Source organism: Sciurus carolinensis, chromosome 5, assembly GCF_902686445.1.
Source record: "Sciurus carolinensis chromosome 5, mSciCar1.2, whole genome shotgun sequence".
Lineage (NCBI taxonomy): Eukaryota > Metazoa > Chordata > Mammalia > Rodentia > Sciuridae > Sciurus > Sciurus carolinensis.
In genome coordinates this window covers 119454014-119472905 of record NC_062217.1, presented here as the reverse complement: position 1 = coordinate 119472905, position 18892 = coordinate 119454014, and the positions used below count along the sequence as shown (strand labels likewise).

The window sequence follows — 18892 nt, the reverse complement described above, 5'->3', positions numbered from 1 at the left end:
CTCTTTAGACAGCTTCTACTATATTGCAGTTGAGATGTTAGGAGATGTTTCCACTACTTCTATAGAAACTGGTTTAATCAAACTTTGTTTAATGAAAAATTGATATTTTCAAGTTTTATATAATTAGTCCCATCAAAGTATTTCAAGCTCATTTCGAGAGTTCCCAGTGATTCAGTGCTTAATGGCTGACTGGTCATGACCTTCCACTTTAGTTGACTCATTTTAATGGCCTCCTTTTGCCTTTATCTGTCCAAGCTACTCCCTAATGCATGTCTGCTGCTGGTCTTGAAGGTTGCAATTTGCTTTCTCTGAATTGCTTTGTTAGGAAGGGCTGGGACAATGCTCAGTTTAAGGCTAAGTATTCCCCATTATTAAGGCATGACTTTTTAAAAAATATATTCTACCTAATATACAAGTCATAAAGTTTTCCATTCTGGTGGTGGTACAAGTGATATTCTCAATTCTCTGTGAATGCCAAATTACCTGTAACCTCAAATGTTTTTGGATGGTTCTTGCTCCAGATTTGGGTATTTTCTTCCCATGTGTGGGATGATTATTATTCAACAGAATACTCAAGTGGAAACCTCTGTAGATCTTCTGAGTTCTCCCCTTTCCTATTCTCTACCATGTGTGTTTTAGCTGCCTTGATCCCCCAGTACTCTCAACTTTGCCTCTCAGTTCAGAGTTTGTCAGGTTCTGCTGTGGTTTCCCTTCTTGTTTTGTGGTCTGAGAAGTCTCTTGGCAGTAAGCTGGAACTAGCAAAAGGCTTATTCTGTTTGTTTCTCAATTCTCAGGGATTATTATCTTCCACTGCCTGACATTCAGCGCTTTAATAACTATTTTTTCACCTCTTTTGTCGTTTTTGGTTTTAGAAAAGAAATGTGGTCTTTGTTACTCTGCCTTGGCATTTGCAGAGAATTGAGAATAGCACTTGCCTCACCACCAGAATGGAAAACGTATGACTCGTATATTAGATAGAATATATTTTAAAAGTCATGTCTTAATAATGGGTAATACTTAGCCTTTATTAAGACTTCATTGAGAGTTTGAAGATAATAAAAAAGAAATAAAACATAGTATCTTTCAATGGCAACCATATGCAGTTTCACTCTGAGTGTGTAAACCTGCTGATACCCTTGTAGCACCCAAGCCTGATTCTGCATAGCAGCAGTTTCCATCTTTCCTCTGCCATGATAAGGTTTTCTTCCTTTAGCCACACTGTCTCAAACTCTTTAAAGGAAGGTATTTGCCTTTAAAAAAATATCTGTGTAAGTTTAGGATCTAATTGAAGTCATCTTATTTCTTCCCTGCCAAATAAAAGAATAGTCTGCTCCAAAGTTATATTCAAGCTTCTACCTCATTGGAGCTTTCAAATTCAAATTGGCAGTTTCCCAATTAAAAATAAATAAAACCAAACCCTTAGTGCCCAATTTCAATCAGTGAACCCCATTATACCAGAGAATGTTATTATATATTAGATCAATTAATAGACACTAGTGCATGTTACATGTGTATAGTAAAACACACACACACAGAAGGATGACCCAAGGCATATTCTAGAAATCTTAATTGAATCATAAACATAATCTTAATTATAAAAGTTGGAAGATATTTGAAATTTAGTACCTGTTCCTTTTCATTTTGGTTTTTCTTTCTTTCTCCTCTGGATATTTTGCTTATTCCATATTTTCTTTCACTTTCAAGTTTATAATCAACATAATCACTTTGAGAAGTGAAATCATTTTTAAATGCAGTAAAGGAACTTGTGAAAGATCATTGTAGGAATCTTTTGTAAAGTGAAGAATATTTTGTAATGTGTATATTTGGTCAAAACTTTCTTTTTGTACTCCTGAGGTTTACTTATACTATCACATAATAATTTTATATATCAGTTTTTATATTCAGAAGTTTTTATATATTACACTTACATATGCTTGAGACATGCCTCTGTAAATATTCATAGACTTATACTTTTGTACCTTATTTCATAACTGATTTTTCATAACTGATTTTTCTTTTAAGATTTAAAAGAGCATATTTTATAGGAAAGAGCCAAATGAGTCCAGTAGAAAAAAGCTTTCAGTACCTAGTTTTTGTGGTATTTTCAAGATCTTTAGTAAATTGCTTTTATGCATGAAGTGGGATTTATGAAGGCAAAATGTAGTCATTTGTATGTATTTAAAAAAAATGGAATTTCCTAATTGTTTTAGTCAGTTCTTTTGCTGCTGTTACCAAAAGGCCTGACAAGAACAATGCAGAGAAGGGAAAATTTATTTGGGTGGGGGGGCTCATGATTTCAGCATTCTCAGTCCATAGACTAGGCCAACTCTATTGTTGGGGCCCTGAGGTAAGGCAGAACATTGTGGTGTAAGGGTGTGGCAGAGGAAAGCAGCTGGGAACATGGTACCAGGAGAGACAGAGAGAGACAGAGAGAGAGAGAGAGAGAGAGAGAGAGAGAGAGAGAGAGAGAGAAGAGAAGAGAGGAGAGGAGAGGAGAGAGAAGAGAGAGAGAGAGAGTTTTACTCAATCAGGGCAAAACATATATCCCAAAGGCATAAAGGCATGGCCCAGGGACCTGCCTCCTTCAGCCACACCCTACCTGCCTATAATTACCACCCAGTTAATCCCTGTCAGGGGATTAATGCACTGACTAGGTTATTAAATCTAAACTATCTTGCATTGTCTCACACATGATCTTTTGGGGCATACCTAATCTAAACCATAACACTAATCATTAAACTTCAAAGTTACAGCATGATAAGCAAGATTGGGAATGCTATTTAAAAACTGTAGACTCCCTACATGTAGATTAAGAATAAAATTTTCTATTAGGAAAACAGTCATTTTCTTCTGACAGAAAATTTGACAGTGAGGGGGCTATAGTTGATAACTAGCTCTTTGTTAGCAGTTGAAACATTCTGTTCTTACTTATAACATTCCTCTGTCCTCTAACACTTCAGGCAGAGGTAAGTCCTTCTCTGTGTCTTGTAATTTGTATAGGCTCTACGGCACCCTGCTTAGATTGTATCTATCAGAGTATGTTCACTCTAAGTTGATTATGAACTTCTTGTGCCACAAAATTGGTTTGTGCCAATCTCTATGTCCTGGATGCCTAGGATGTTGTCATGTGTCATATAGGAATAATGCATTTTGTCAAAAAAAGTTGAATAATGCTGATTTACATATTCCTTCAGTGATCCCTTATATTGAATACATGTGATAAAGCAGGTACTATTCTAGATCCTGGGAATATTGCTTCTACTATTCTTATGGTACAGGAGATAGACTTTGATACAAGTTGTTCATTACATGGATATGAGGTTATGATCAGAGGCATAGAATTCTGCTGTACCACCTGCCTTAATAATGGGGGTCTAAGGATTTGCAGAGAAAGTGATTTTTAAGTTGGGGTCAGAAGTATGAGCTAAAAGCAACTGAAAAGGATTAGGAGTACTTGGGTTGGGGGGTGGTGTGTGGGGACAATAATAATAGGAAATTAACTCATAGCCTCTATGTTAATGACTTCAGGGAATGACTTCTCCTTCCAGCTGTATTACCTGACTTGCTCTACCTTAACAGAGACAAAGACTAAAATAGTTGTTTAAATGATCTTTTTCTGAGTTTGGTTCTTCAGCCCAGTTGTTCAACATCCTAGTATTTTTTGAGTCAAAAATACATAGTTCTTTTTCAATATACATTTAGTAGTATGTGAAATCAAAAACAGTATTCTCCAAAAGACCATTATAACTCTCCAATTCAGAGTCACAGTAGGAACAGATAATCTTTTTTTTGTATGTGTGGAAATACACCTGCTCTCTAAATTTTGGAGGTCAGTTTAATTTTTCAGTCTCCTAGTGGCAGTTCTGACTTGCAGAGAAGCACATAAAAATCATCCTTTTATTGGTATTAGAAATTTACCATCTTTACTAGAAATTTCCTGAGAAATAAGGTTACTATTTGTTGAATGCATTCTTTGTTTTAGATACAGTGCTAAATATAAAATATGAATTATCTTATCTAAATATCCCAGAAACACTGTGAGACCAGTAATAATTTTTATCTTTTCCATGTAGCTAAGGACACTGAAAATATTTAAGTGTCCAAGTTCCTAGAACAAGAAGTGATGGATAAGAATGTGATCTCAGGGGCTGGGGAGATAGCTCAGTCGGTAGAGTGCTTGCCCTGTAAGCACAAGGCCCTGGGTTCGATCCCCAGCACGCAAAAAAAAAAAAAAAAAAAAGAATGTGATCTCAGAAGTCTTCGACTTTCAGAATCTGAGTTCCTAACTTGGAGTTGCTTAAGAGAGCTAAAAGAGACATGGTAAAATGCTGAGGCAGTCCCAGTCTCTCTTCACAGGTTTTGTCTATGATAAGAAACAATATTGTTTGTTTTGCTTAATAGTAATTTATTCCATTCGTTATGTTGACATTCATGAATAAGTGAAAACTAAAATATTCATATATTATAGTATGTCAATAAAGCACTTAAAAGAATGATATTACTAATCAAGTGGCAAGTACTCTTTATTCCTCATAAATAGTAGATATTTATTGTTTCTATTTACTCCATTTACAAATAAGAAAAATGAATCATAAAAAAGTTAAGTGACTTGTCCAAGGACAGCGGCATTGAAGCTGATTTGAATCCACACTGTTAATTGCTATATTATATTACTGCCTGATATCTATATTCCAGTGTGAAAAGAATATATACTAGTCAGTGAAAATGACAAATTGTAGAAAATTTCTACAGTATGAAACCACTTATATTTTCCATTTATAATATGGAAAAAAACTTTTTTATGCTATAAAATCTCTGTGGAAAATATAAGTTAATATGAGTATATTTTCATAAAACATACATAAACAAAATATACACACATATAAAGCATATGTATATATGCTTACATATATACACATATGTATAAGCTATATGTTCATGGAAATATTTCTAGATAGAGATATAAGAGATGAACAGTTGATGTTTTTAGGGATTAGCATGGAGAATTTTAAAGTTTTATTTTATACTCTTTTGTAGTGTATTATTTAAAAGAAATGGCACATATTATTTTATGATAAAAATAAGATTAAATTAAAAAGATCTAAAAAGTAGTTGTAATTCTGTATGAATTATATTTCTCGATTAGGGAAAAGGGGAATTTTTCCTCTATTTTAGACCCTTCTGAACTGGGAACTTCTAAAAACAATGAGTACACATTATTTTTATAATAAAAAAACTTTAAAAGACCTTAAAAATAGTAGACATGGCATTTCTCTGACAATTATGTGCTGTGAAGTATTGCCTTTGTGACTAAATTTAAAATATAATTGACTATATTGGTATAGAATAAATCTGCCTATGTTAAACTTTTATCAGAGAACTGTTCTCATTATTTTACAGGTTAGTTCTTTTCTAATATCCATTGAGTTAAAAACTAACTTGATGAATATTTAACTTATTTTTATAAGCAAGAGTGTTTATGATTGAAGTCTTATAATGAAATTTTTCACAGTAATTGAGATTCAGCAAATGCAGAAGTTGACAGCAACTTTTACTGGATGTTGCTACTCAATTGAGCATAATTTTCTTGAAGTAAGATAGGATCATGCTTCTTAAACTTCAGAGCATTTATCAAAAACAAGTGTCAGTTTGAACCTGCATTGTTTATTAAGAGACAATATTCTAGCATCAACTGATAGTATTTTAATATTATGCTTAGTCACGGACTGTATTTGCAATCAGTTTGAATGATAAATGCTGAAATAGGCATAAGTTAAAACTTAAAGTATAACTTATTTGGGGCTGTGTTTTTCAGGTGAAGCTCTGAAGGTATCAGCTGAGAGATTTACAGATGACCCCTGTTATCTCCCGAAAAGGGAGGCTGTGGTTCAAGCTGCCCGTGCCTTGTTGGCTGCAGTTACCAGACTCCTTATCCTTGCGGACATGATTGATGTCATGTGTCTCTTGCAGCATGTGTCATCTGTAAGTAAAAGATGGCTTAGTTTGCTTTGGCATTGTTCTCACTTCTAATTCCATTCCCTGAAACTGGCGTCAATCCAGGTGCATCCTTGCCTCACCTTCATTTCTTAATGTCACCCATCAAAAACTGACCGACTTAGGTTTTGAAGACTAATATATATCTCAAAAGAATAAAGCCAGAAGCTAGTCCTAAAGCCAGTGGGAAATTGAAGAACAGAACACGATTTGCTCATAATGAAATGGTTAAGAGAAAGTTCTAGACTTTTGGCCATTTATATTTTTATGCCATACATAAATATGAATAAATAATAACAAAAGAAATATATAGATCACATAATAAATATAGACATAAATAATTTGAGAGAAATCTTAATTCTTTAGATGTTGGAAGTTTATTCTAGTTTGTAAATGAATTCTACTTTGAAAACTCCTCTAGATCAAGGGTAATTAGTGCATATTTACAGTAGTTTGTGGTGTCTAAAGTAATCCATTATGAAAATGTATAAATGAAGATTAGTAAAAATACATTTTAACTGAGAGGAAAGCAAGATATTTTTCTTGCTTTATTTTGTCTGACAATTTCACCAGCATAGTTTCAGTAGGAAAAGCCTTTTTAAATTTCTTAATTTATTTAGTTTATGATATTATCCAGAAGAAAAAGTTGCAAAAAATTTCTTGGAATCTCTGCTGAGTTTCCTGCTTTAAGTAGGACCCATAAACTTCTGTCCCTAAGTACATCTGTGTTTTTATAAAAAAGCCTGGTTGTTGTGCTATCCTTATCCATTAAGCAAGTGATGACCTTATTTGATTGACCTTCTTATCAAAATCCTTTTCTCTAATTGCTAAGTTAAATTTTTCTTTGCATCTTGTATTTACTATTAACATTAGAGAGACTCTTCCTTGGTACTTTCATATACCTTTTTTTTGATAATTTTACTACTATAAAAAAGAAATTCTCTTTTTGTTCTTATTACTTGGTTGTTAATTTGTTGAACAATCTTAGTTGAATCCCTAAACATTTCTGAGATTTAGTTTTCTCGTATGTGAACACAAACACTAATAAATGCTGTAAATAAGAAATGAATATGAAAGATTGAGTGCCAGGTGATTCCTAGTTCTGATAACCCAGTATTTCCTATATTTCAGCCTCTAATTTGTTGAAATAGGGAAGAATGAAAGATTCTTGTAAGATGAAAATTTCCACTTTATAATCACTTAGGAGATAAATGTTATAAGAACACAATGACCTTCATTTCCATTTCAATTGAGATCCCCTAAGAGCTAGGCCCAGTGCTAGGTAATTCACAAATCCTGTCATTAAATAAACATCAAAGTAGTTTTTGCAATAAAAATTATACTTAATATTTATTGGGTTTTATAATGTGGTAAACATGTGCTGGATTATCTTCTTTAACTTGATGCTCCTAATAGTACTGATTCCTATTTTACGAATGAGGAAACTGAGATACTTGAATTTAAATATCTTGTTTAAAGCAACAGGGGGAAAAAAAAAACACTTTTGAAACTCAGTACTCTGAGGGTTAGAAGAGCTTTACCTACAAATAACTATTAGAAGTATTTAGACAAGTTCCTGGGCCTATAATTGGATGTTCAGGATGTTAGGTATGTCAGAAAATATTTTAAAATCCAACCATTTTCTTCACACTTACTGGTGCCTTGTCAGAACCTGTATTTGTTATAGATCATTTAAGTAATTTGTAAGTATGTATAGTACAAAATAATTCATCTGTGAAAAGTGAAGTGGCATCTTATCAAAGAGAAAGGAAGACCATTTGTGATAAATTCTAAGTAACTCACATAATTATTTCATCCCTGTGGAAAGGTGATACATGAATTGCTATCAACTCACTTCTTTCAAGGTGTGTAAAATTAAGATGCTAATTTTTTTGGCAGGTGGAGGGTACTGGGGATTGAATCCACAGGAACTTTAAAACTGAGCCATATCCTAAACTCTTTTTATTATTTTTTAAAAATTTGAAACAGGTGTTCACTATATATATATTATGTGCTGAGGCTGTCCTCCAACTTGTGATCCTCCTCCCTCAGCACCCCTAGTCAATGGGATTATAGGGATGCAACACCATGCTTGGCTAAAATGCCTAATTTTTTTTTGAGATGATCAAGATGAGGATTATTAAGTATAACATTTCCTGAAAAGTATCCTTAGCACCTATCTTGTAAATATGGAACATGAATAAAATTTTTTTTATGATCAGAATCACACACAGAAATTTACTCTGAAAGTTTTCAATGCACATAAGTATATTAAAATTGCTGAGAAATACTGCAGCAAAGAAACCTATTTATCTTTGCTTAAACCAAAGTTTATTCATTTTCCTCAGCAGCAGAATTGGATTGAATTATTAATTTGCCATTATAAGAAATAGAAAAGGCATTTTCCAAATAATTTTCTCTCGGGATTTGTCTATCTCTCCCCTTATCTAGGTTAAAAATTTATTGATCCTTGGATATGCCTGGGATGACAGTTTTAGATGACTCTGAACATTCCTGAAATTTTATTTTTTTCAAATTGGCTATGTCACAGATATAATTTTTAGTTTCCTATCGAAATTTTGAATCTTTATTTTGATCTACTTTTGAGCATGATAAATAGGTTGTTACGCTCAAGATCTAAAAAACCCAGCGTCCAGCCTTTCTGAGTGTCTGCTTCTGCTTATCATCTCCTTGGGGTTTGCTCATGGTGTCTTGTCTTTTCATGTGAATTGCTATATTTGATTGTGTGCTGAGCATTGCATTTCTTGCACTCATCTCAGGAAATTTCTCACTATCTTATTAGCTCTGATGTTGTTAAGATGAAGTATTTTATATTTCATCAAACCTTATTCATTTCTCTCAGCAGTTGAATTGGACTGAATTACTACTTTGCCATTACAAGAAATAGAAATTCCCAAAATCACTTCTGGAAATATTTTTCTATGTGTATTCTAGATTGTAAGTAAGTCACATAAAATGTAGAAATCAAAACATTTTGAAATTTAAACAAACTCTTTGATGTGAAAATTCCAAAATAAATTCAGATAATTTCCTCCCTGTTTAATGTCTTAATATTATCTTACCTATTACAGTAGCCTTGTCATGCTGTTGGTTCATGTTGATTTTGAGAGTTATAATACTGTCAAGTCTGAACTTAAACTACTCTTAGTTAAGGTCTTCCTCATCTGATACTAGTTTCATTTTTTTTAAATATGAAAAGGTAGGTGTTACATTTAAATTTATCAAATTTGATTTTGTCCAATCTAGATTTTTGTTGTAGTTCATCAGGATCTTTTTGGCTCTTGATTGTTTTCATCTCCTCTTAGCCTGGTGTCAGTATCAAATTTCTTTAACCAAGTTATTAATAAAAAATGTTTAATGACATGGACAACAGTGTCATGTCTTCCTTTGTGTTAAAACCAGTGAAATATTAGCATACTTGGAGTAAAGTTATTGAAATGAGATGTTAGCTTGCTTCACTGGGCTACTGTATAAACTATGTTTCTTTATTTCAGCCTCAATCTCTTCCCCAAAAGACTTTTTGAAATCAAGATATATTGTCTGTGACATCATGGATTTATCAGTCTAGTAATCTCAGTTATAAAGGAAATGAATTTAGTTTGGCATGACTTACTCTTAATAACCCAATAAGAGCTCTAAGTGACCATTGCTAGCTTGCTTATATTCCTTTTTTTCTAACCTTCATGTTTCAATTACTCACAATCTACTTACTTATGGTCAAAGAACTACTTGTCTGCTGGGATCTTCTTGCCCTTAAGATCTAGATATAATTGATTTGTACCCTCATTCTGTATCCTGTCAAATATAATGTCCTCTTCAAGATTTCTGTGAATTCTCTGGGAACTCATATATCCAAGGTCACCTTGGGCTCTAAACTTTTGCTTTTACTGAAGTCATGCTTTCATTTATGGGTTGCCTTTCTATTCCTGTTCTGCATTATATTCATCTAGAATTGGATCCCCCTACCATCTCTCTCAATAATGATTGTCTATGAATATAGCAAACCTTATAGGAACTTGGGAAGATGGAAGCGAGGTGTTTCTGTTTTGTAACAATATATCATAAGTTCCACATATGTAAAATATGTCAAAATACACTTTCACGTATAAAAAGAACAATATCCTGCCCCCCCCCCAATATATCATAAGTGGCTTCAATTTGGATGTTAGAAATTTTTAAAGTACTTTAGCAATGTTATATCTTTGCTCTTCCACCTTTTTTTCTCTCCACTTCTTCTCTTTCACACCCCTAAACTCCTGTTCATTTGAATGTGGTAAAGAGTTGCTATCTCTCTACCACCAAACTTGACGTCTGCTAATTTGTGCTCTCAGGATATCACTGTCCACTTCAGTTTATGCCTTATGGCATTTTTCTCAGTATAGACAGTGTCCTCCTTAAGAAAAATTCTGTAGTTACCTATAAAACACACATGCACACACATGTGTGCTTGTGTTCACAGACACACACACAGACACACACACACACACACATACACACACACACACCCCCCCTAGCATATAATAATGTTTTATAGATTTTTTCTGTGTGTGTGTGTGTGTGTGTGTGTGTGTGTATGTGTATGTGCCCATGTATATGGCAGGGGGTAGCATCTGCTTTAAAGATAGGGATTTCTTCTTTTGGGCACACACACTTCTTTCCGAAAAAAATGGATTAGTTTCTTATTTCTTGCCTTCGTTTAGAATATAATGGAGAAAGACCTGTCTTTTCTCTCCTCCCATTTATCTTTAATATTATAAGCACATTTCTGATCTTTTCCCCCTTATTCTCTTATATAAGTCCCTGCTATATTTTTTGTGTTTGTTCTTTTTTGCACAGCATCAAAGAGTTCCTTACTTTTCACAAATTTTTCTTCAGTGGTCTTACTTCTTTCTTCTTGGAACTTTCTCTAAAAAACAGAATTTTTCATCACTATGGAAGTATATTTCATTTTAAACATTGGGTGAATTAAATGCTATTCTCCTTTTGATTAATACTTTGTACCTATACATTTCATGATTTCTTTATGCTTTCTTGTCTCTATTAAATCATTGTTTTTCCACTGAGACTACCCTACCAGAGATGCAATTATGATTCAGCATTTACAAGGACATAGATTAAGACCATCAACAAGAGCAAACATGGGTCACTGAGCAACTGTCAATGAAACATACACTGTAATCTGCCCTGAGTTAACATATAGTTAAATAATGAAGGTTCCCTAACCTTGGTCCAATATTTAATAACTTATGTCAAATATATGATTTACATTTGCTACACAAATTGTTATAAAGCATTTGTAGACTGAACAATGATTCTAAATATGATGAGTATTTATTGACAGAAACTTATACATTAGCCATCAGTGGTAGTTGAGGCTTTTTTTTTTAATTGAAAGGTAGGTACATGCAAACAAAAATGCATTCTAAAGCTTTTTATTGTCAAAACCCTCAACAGTTTATATAGGGAGAAATTACTGTTCAGGTAAGAGCAGTTAGAAGCCATGAATATTTTGCATAAGATCTTAGGGAAAATACATAAAGCTACATTAAGATTTAAAGAAAAATAAGGTTAGGACTGATATTTCAGATATTATAGGAGAAATGAAAAAAAAAGACAAAGAGGGAAAACTTACTGAATTTGTTTTAAATTTCTTATTGAAAACTTTAGGGAATAATAAAATTTATTTTTAAACAAATTTTTAATCAAGTAATGTATATATGTTGTACATGGTGTTTTGTCATATACTGTGAAATGAATAACTCAAGCTATTTAACACATATAGTACCTCATATACTTATCATGAAGCTCTAGTGTGTTTCTGAAGAATTTATATGAATTGCATTTTTATTATTTACATTCTGATAAATGAAAACTTTCTGAACAACAACAAAAACTAATTTGAGATTTCATCTCACTTCAGTTAGAATGGCAATCATTAGGAATACAAACAATAACAAATGCTGGTGAGGATGTCGGGAAAATGAAGCACTTATACGTTGTTGGTGGGATTGCAAATTGGTATGGCCACTATGGAAATCAGTATGGAGACTCCTCAAAAGATTGGAAATGGAACCACAGTATGACCCCACTATACCACTCCTTGGTATTTATCCAAAAGTACTAAAATCAGTATATATTATAGAAATACATACATACCCTTGTTTATAGCAGCACAGTTCACAATGGCTAAGTTATAGAACTAGACTAGGTGCTCATCAATGAAAGAACAGGTAAAGAAAATGTGGTAATTGTACACAATAGAACTTTACTCAGCCATAAAGAAGAGTGAAATTATGTCATTTCAGGAAAATGAATGGAACTTGAGAACAAATATGTGAAATAAGTGAAATAAGTCAAACTTGGAAAGTCAAAGGCTGTATCTTTTCTTTCATATGTGGAAGCTAGAGAGAAAAAGGGAAAACAACAAAAACAAAAACAAAAACAGGGACTTCATGAAATAGGAGACTAGTAGAGTAGAAGATGGGGATCTGGGGAGGGAGGAGAAGAGGGAAAGAGGAGGTCTTGGGGAATGAAATTGACCAAATTATTTTTGTGCATATATAAATATATCACAATGAAACCCCTGTTTTATATAATTATAATGTGCCAATTTAAAAATTAAAAGAAAGACCAATGTGCTAAACTAAAATATTTGAACTAATATTATGAAAGCTAAGGGGGAATCATAAAAGAATTCTTTTTTCCAGTACTGGGGATTGAACCCAGGAACACTCTACCACTGAGCTACATTTTTAGCACTTTTTATTTTTGAGACAGGGTCTTGCTAAGTTACTGAGGGTACCCTTGAACTTGTGATCCTCCTGCCTCAATCTCCCAAGTTTCTGAGATTATAGGTGTGTGACACTACACCCAGACGTTAAAGAATTTTAAATGGGAAAATGATATAAACAGATTTCCATTTTAGGACTGTTACTAAGGCAAAGGCCAGTGATGTGGCTGACACAGCCATCTGGTTATGAAATAATGGAGTGAAGTACAGAATGAATTAGAGAAAGGAAGTAGGTATAGTCTGCAAATTGGAAAGTGATAAGAATCCTTTCAGAGGGAGGGAGGAAGCATCAAGAAGACTTAGGATTATGACTGGTCATTGAGATGTTGATTTGGTGTTTAAATAGAAGAGAAACAATTTATGGGTTTTAGACATTGAATTTAAGGCTCTTATGAGAGATAGTAGATCCTGAATGATAAGCTTGGAGCTCAGGAGAGCAATTAAGATAAAAGATAGACACAGAAATCCTGCCTCAAGAAATGCACATTAGGAGAAGCACCAAGTTTGTATGAAGTTACATGGGAAGGTTTATAGTACAAACACATCTTTGAGGCCTTAGGGTTTACTGGGAAGTTACTGAATGAAGACTCAAGAATTTATGTTCCAGTTTGCCTCAAAAGAAGTGAATGCCTGTTTACTCCATCTTATGGTGCCTGTACTTTCTCATTAATAAAATGCTTACGAGAAGACCTTTAAAACAGCTTTATTGAGATATGATTTCCATATCATAAAATTAACTTAATTTTAATTAAATTTATTTTAAATGTACAATTCAATGATTTTGAGTATGTCTACTGAGTTGTACATCATAACCATAATCCAATTTCCATCATTCTCTCCTGATAGAACTTGTTCCAATTTGCTGTCATTTCTAGTTCCTATACTCTTCAGATTTGATTATAGGAAAAACATTATGAAATAATTTTTAATTGTTAAATTCTAAATGTATCTTTCTATTTTTTCACAGGTGTCTAGCTTAGTACCCTTCATAGAGATGATGCTCAATGAACTATTATTATTTTTTTTTATATATATTTATTTATTTTTTAATTGTATACAAATGGGATACATGTTGTTTCTCTATTTGTACATAGAGTCAAGGCATACCATTTGTGTAATCATACGTTTACATAGGGCAATGCTGTTTATTTTTTTTCCCTTCCCCCCACCCCTCCCACTCCTCTTTTCCCTCTATACAGTCCTTCTTTCCTTCATTCTTACCGCTCACCTTATCCCTAACCCTAAACCTAACCCTAAACCTAATGCTAACCCCTCCCACCCCCCATTATATGTCCTCATCCGCTTATCAGCGAGATCATTCGTCCTTTAGTTTTTTGAGATTGGCTTATCTCACTTAGCATGATATTCTCCAATTTCGTCCATTTGCCTACAAATGCCATAATTTTATCATTCTTCATTGTGGAGTAATATTCCATTGTATAAATATGCCACAGTTTCTTTATCCATTCATCAACTGAAGGGCATCTAGGTTGGTTCCACAATCTGGCTATGGTGAATTGAGCAGCAATGAACATTGATGTGGCTGTATCTCTGTAGTATGATGATTTTAAGTCCTTTGGGTATAGGCCAAGGAGTGGGATAGCTGGTTCAAATGGTGTTTCCATTCCAAGCTTTCTGAGGAATCTCCACACTGCTTTCCAGAGTGGCTGCACTAATTTGCAACCCCACCAGCAATGTATGAGTGTTCCTTTTTCACCACATCCTCGCCAACACCTATTGTTGCTTGTATTCTTGATAATCGCCATTCTAATTGGGGTGAGATGAAATCTTAGGGCAGTTTTGATTTGCATTTCCCTTATTACTAGGGATGTTGAACATTTCTTCATATATCTGTTGATTACTTGTACATCTTCTTCTGTGAAGTGTCTGTTCATTTCCTTAGCCCATTTGTTGATTGGATTATTTGTATTCTTCGTGTAGAGTTTTTTGAGTTCTTTATAGATTCTGGAAATTAGCTGAACTATTATTTTTTAAAAAAATATTTTTAGTTGTAGATGGGAACAATACCTTGATTTTATTTATATTTTTTATGTGGTGCTGAGGATGGAACCCAGTGCCTCACACTTGCTAGGCAAGTGCTCTACCACTGAACCACAACCCCAGGCCTCAATAAAAAATTACCAAGTGACCATTTTTCCGTCCTCATTCATTCCTGAAAGATCTCATGAATTTAATGTCAGCGTCCTCTTAAAATTTTATGGAACTTTAAAATTTATAAAATAGTAAGCCATAAAACTAGTTTGTAGATTCTAATTCTTCTGTTTTCCTCTATTTCATACATGTCTAGTATGTTGCCTACTGGTAAATATTCTTCAACTGATTTCACAATGTAAAATAGATAAGTGAAGACAAATTGTTCCATGTTATGGATAACATAATCAAACTTTGGAGTGGTAGTGACTTATTTAGTTATGCAGTTATTTAATGGCATGGTAAGGATGTATACTTTAAACTTCAAGACAAGTGTGTCTTCAATTACATAGAACTATTTCTAATTTTGTTGTTTTTAACATTTGTAACCATTCCTTCCAGGAAAAACTCATTTGAGATATGATTGTGTTTTAATTTTCTGGGTCAGATGTAAGCTTTTTTTTCTTTTTTTAAAATTTGTTCTAATTAGTTATACATGACAGCAAAATGTATTTTGACACATTGTACACAAATGGAGCACAACCTCTCATTTCTCTGGCTGTACATGATGCAGAATCACACCTATTGTGCAATCATACATGTACATAGGGTAATAATATGACTCATTTCATTATCCTTCCCACTCCCACACCCCCTCCCCTCCCCCACTCCCCTCTGCCCAGTCCAAAGTTATTCCATTCTTCCCTAGCTCCTCCCTGCAATTATGGATCAATGTTCACATATCAGAGAAAACATTCAGCCTTTGGTTTTTTGGGGATTATATGGCTTACATTGCTTAGCACGATATTCTCCAGCTCCATTCATTTATCAGCAAATGCTATAATTTCATTCTTCTTTATGGCTGAGTAATATTCATTGTGTAATATTCACAGTTTCTTTTTCCATTCATCTATTGAAGGGCATCTAGGTTGGTTCCATAGTTTAACTATTGTGAATTGAGCAACTATAAACATTGATGTGACTGTATCACTGTACTATGCTGATTTTAAGTCCTTTGGGTATAAACTGAGGAGTGGGATAGCTCGGTCAAATTTTGGTTCCATTCCAAGTTTTCTGAGGATTCTCCACACTGCTTTCCAGAGTGGCTGCACCAATTTTCAATTCCACCAGCAATGTAAAAGTGTTTCTTTTTCCCCATATCTGCGCAAACATCTATTATTGTTTGTGTTCTTAATAATAACTATTCTAATTGTAGTAAGATGAAATCTTAGAGTTGTTTTAATTTGCATTTCTTTAATTACTAGAGACTTTGAACACTTTTTCATATATTTATTAATCGTCTGTATGTCTTCTTCTGTAAAGTGTCTAATCCAGTTCCTTGGCCCATTTATTGTTTGGGTTCTTTGTATTTTTGGTGTAAAGTTTTATAAGTTCTTTATAAATTTTGGAGATTAGTGCCCTATCTGAAGTGTGTGTGGAAAAGATTTTCTCCACTCTGTGGGCTCTCTTTTCACATTATTGAGTATCCTTTGCTGATAAAAAGTTTTTTAGTTTGAGTCCATCCCATTTATTGATTCTTGCTTTTATTTCTTGTGCTTTGTCTTGTTAAAGAAGTCTGGTTCTAAGCAAACATGATGAAGATTCAGGCCTACTGTGTCTTCTATTTGGTGCAGGATTTTCTGAGGAATCTCCATACTGCTTTCCCCACATCCTTGCCAACACTTATTTTTGCTTATATTCTTGATAATTGCCATTCTAATTGGAGCAAAATGGAATCTCAGAGTAGTTTTGATATGCATTTCTCTAATTGCTAGAGATGGTGAACATTTTTTCATATATTTGTTGATTGACTATATCTTCTTTGAAGTGTCTGCTCAGTTCCTGACTATTGAATGGGTTATTTGTTTGTTTGTTTGTTTGTTTTGGTATTAGTTTTTTTGAGTTCTTTATAACTCCTGGAGATTAGTGCTCTATTCGAGATGCGAGATGTAAACTTCTTAATACGTGGTATAATTATCTTGTAAATTCATTTGAAAATATGTAGAAAAGTCAATGGATTAAGTTCAGAAAAATTAAATATTTTTCTGTAATACTTCATTTTCGATTACTCCTTGGTTGCCATATTTGAATAAGTAAGTCAGATTAGCTGTTTCTTATGCTTAAACATTTTCTTTTTACTTTAAACATTAATATTTATAGAGCATTAATACAGTTTCCTTTTGACTATTTCCTCAATGCTTTAATCTCCAGAATCCTTTGGTATTATTTCAAACTGGCATTTTAGGGACACTAAAGATCACATGTGCTGATCTAGTACTTTTAATCAGGCACTTAACTGAATACTCATTTGAAATGGTAACACTGAGTCTAGAATTTCTTTTTATGCTACAAGTAGCACCTGGCACCTTGTATAAATACATAAAATATTAAATATGGAAAAATGACAACTACAGAGCTGGCTCTTGTTTGGAAGCAGTGCTTGATATTTTTTCATTAGGGGAATTAGTAGGCTGCTGGAGCTGTGGAGTTGTTTGAATCAATTGATCCAACTACAAAAAGAAGTCAGGACATTGGCAGTGAAGGCTTGGGACACTTCACTTGCCAGAGCCCTGGCTGCAGTTTTCCTGCTGTTTCAACTGATTTCTTCTTGACTTCCTTCTCAGATTACTTCATGAATCTATATAATTTTCATGAACTGATTGGCTGTGATTTGTAGAGATAATTGGCTTAGATTTAGTTAAATATGTATTGTTAGGAAAAATTAACAAATGCATTTGGGAAGAGGGAATGCTGAGTCTGGTAGACGTTTCCCTGTTACCTTTTAAAAAATCTTCTCTTTATACAATGGATTTTCAGTTATTTTAATGGGACATAAGCAATCACTGCCTCTGTTGTTTTATTTGATGGATACATAATGTTTCTGAACAGGAAGAACTTGATGAAAAAACACTATGGGAGTGTTTATAATGCTTGCTTTTACTGTGGGTGTTGGGCTTCGGGATATTGTTTTCATCTTTTCATTCTTGTCTGTCCTGTGATATATAAGAAAATAGTCAAATAGGACAGAATTGGGTTTGTTTCTCCATTCAGATAACTTTTTAATATTCAGTTTCAACAATTTTGGAATATACCTAGGTTGGCTTTTGGTTTAAGTTGATTCACTGGGCTTTTCAAAAAAGTTTGACTTTGGTTTATAATAAATTAAAAATTAACATAGGGTAAATTCAAAGGTAAAAAAATTACTTTTTAGCTCTTGGCTCAGTTTTAAATTCCCCACTCAAAACTGAGCAGTTTAAGTTCCAGGAATATTAAAATTTCTCCAATTAATCGTACTTCCTTTCCCAACTTATCTCCAACTGGGAGAGCATTTATTTTGAGAAATAATCAATATAATGAATTTGGAATATACTGAACTAATGTAGAAAATCTCAGAGATCTGTTTCAATCACCAAGCACAGTGGCCTGTTGAAAAAAAAAAATCCTCAAACCAAGTCAGTATCAAATTTTTACAGTCTAGGACTCAGCTTAACCAGCCTTATTTTTTTCCCCTACATTTTTAAATTGATGCATTATAGTTGTACATATGGGGGCTTTGTTGTTACATATTAATATATGCATGCAATATAACAATATAATTTGGTCAATGTACTCCCAAACACTCCCCTCTCCTTCCCCACTTGCCACTCACTCCCCACTCCGATCCTTTGTCTCTACTGATTTCCCTTTCTCTTTTTTATGTGACCACCTCCACCTTTCTTTTCCTTTTTCCTCTCCAGCTTCCACATATGAGAGAAAACATACAACCCTTGACTTTCTGAGTTTGGTTTATTTTGCTTAACATAATGATCTCAAGTTCCATTTATTTTCCTGCAAATGCCATGATTTAATTTTTCTTTATGGCTTAATAAAACTCCATTGTGTATATATAACACATTTCTTTTATCCATATCTATTGATGGATACCTAGGCTGGGTC

General features: G+C 33.5%; 1 protein-coding gene across 2 annotated transcripts in view; it reads left to right on the top strand.

Annotated features, from left to right (window-relative positions):
* Ctnna3 (catenin alpha 3) overlaps positions 1-18892 on the top strand; it is a 1721400-nt gene that overhangs the window by 131011 nt on the left and 1571497 nt on the right. For both annotated transcript variants that reach the window (XM_047553944.1, XM_047553945.1), the window contains exon 4: positions 5816-5982. In XM_047553944.1, the coding sequence (XP_047409900.1) occupies positions 5816-5982 (167 nt within the window). The remainder of the gene's footprint in view (positions 1-5815; positions 5983-18892) is intronic.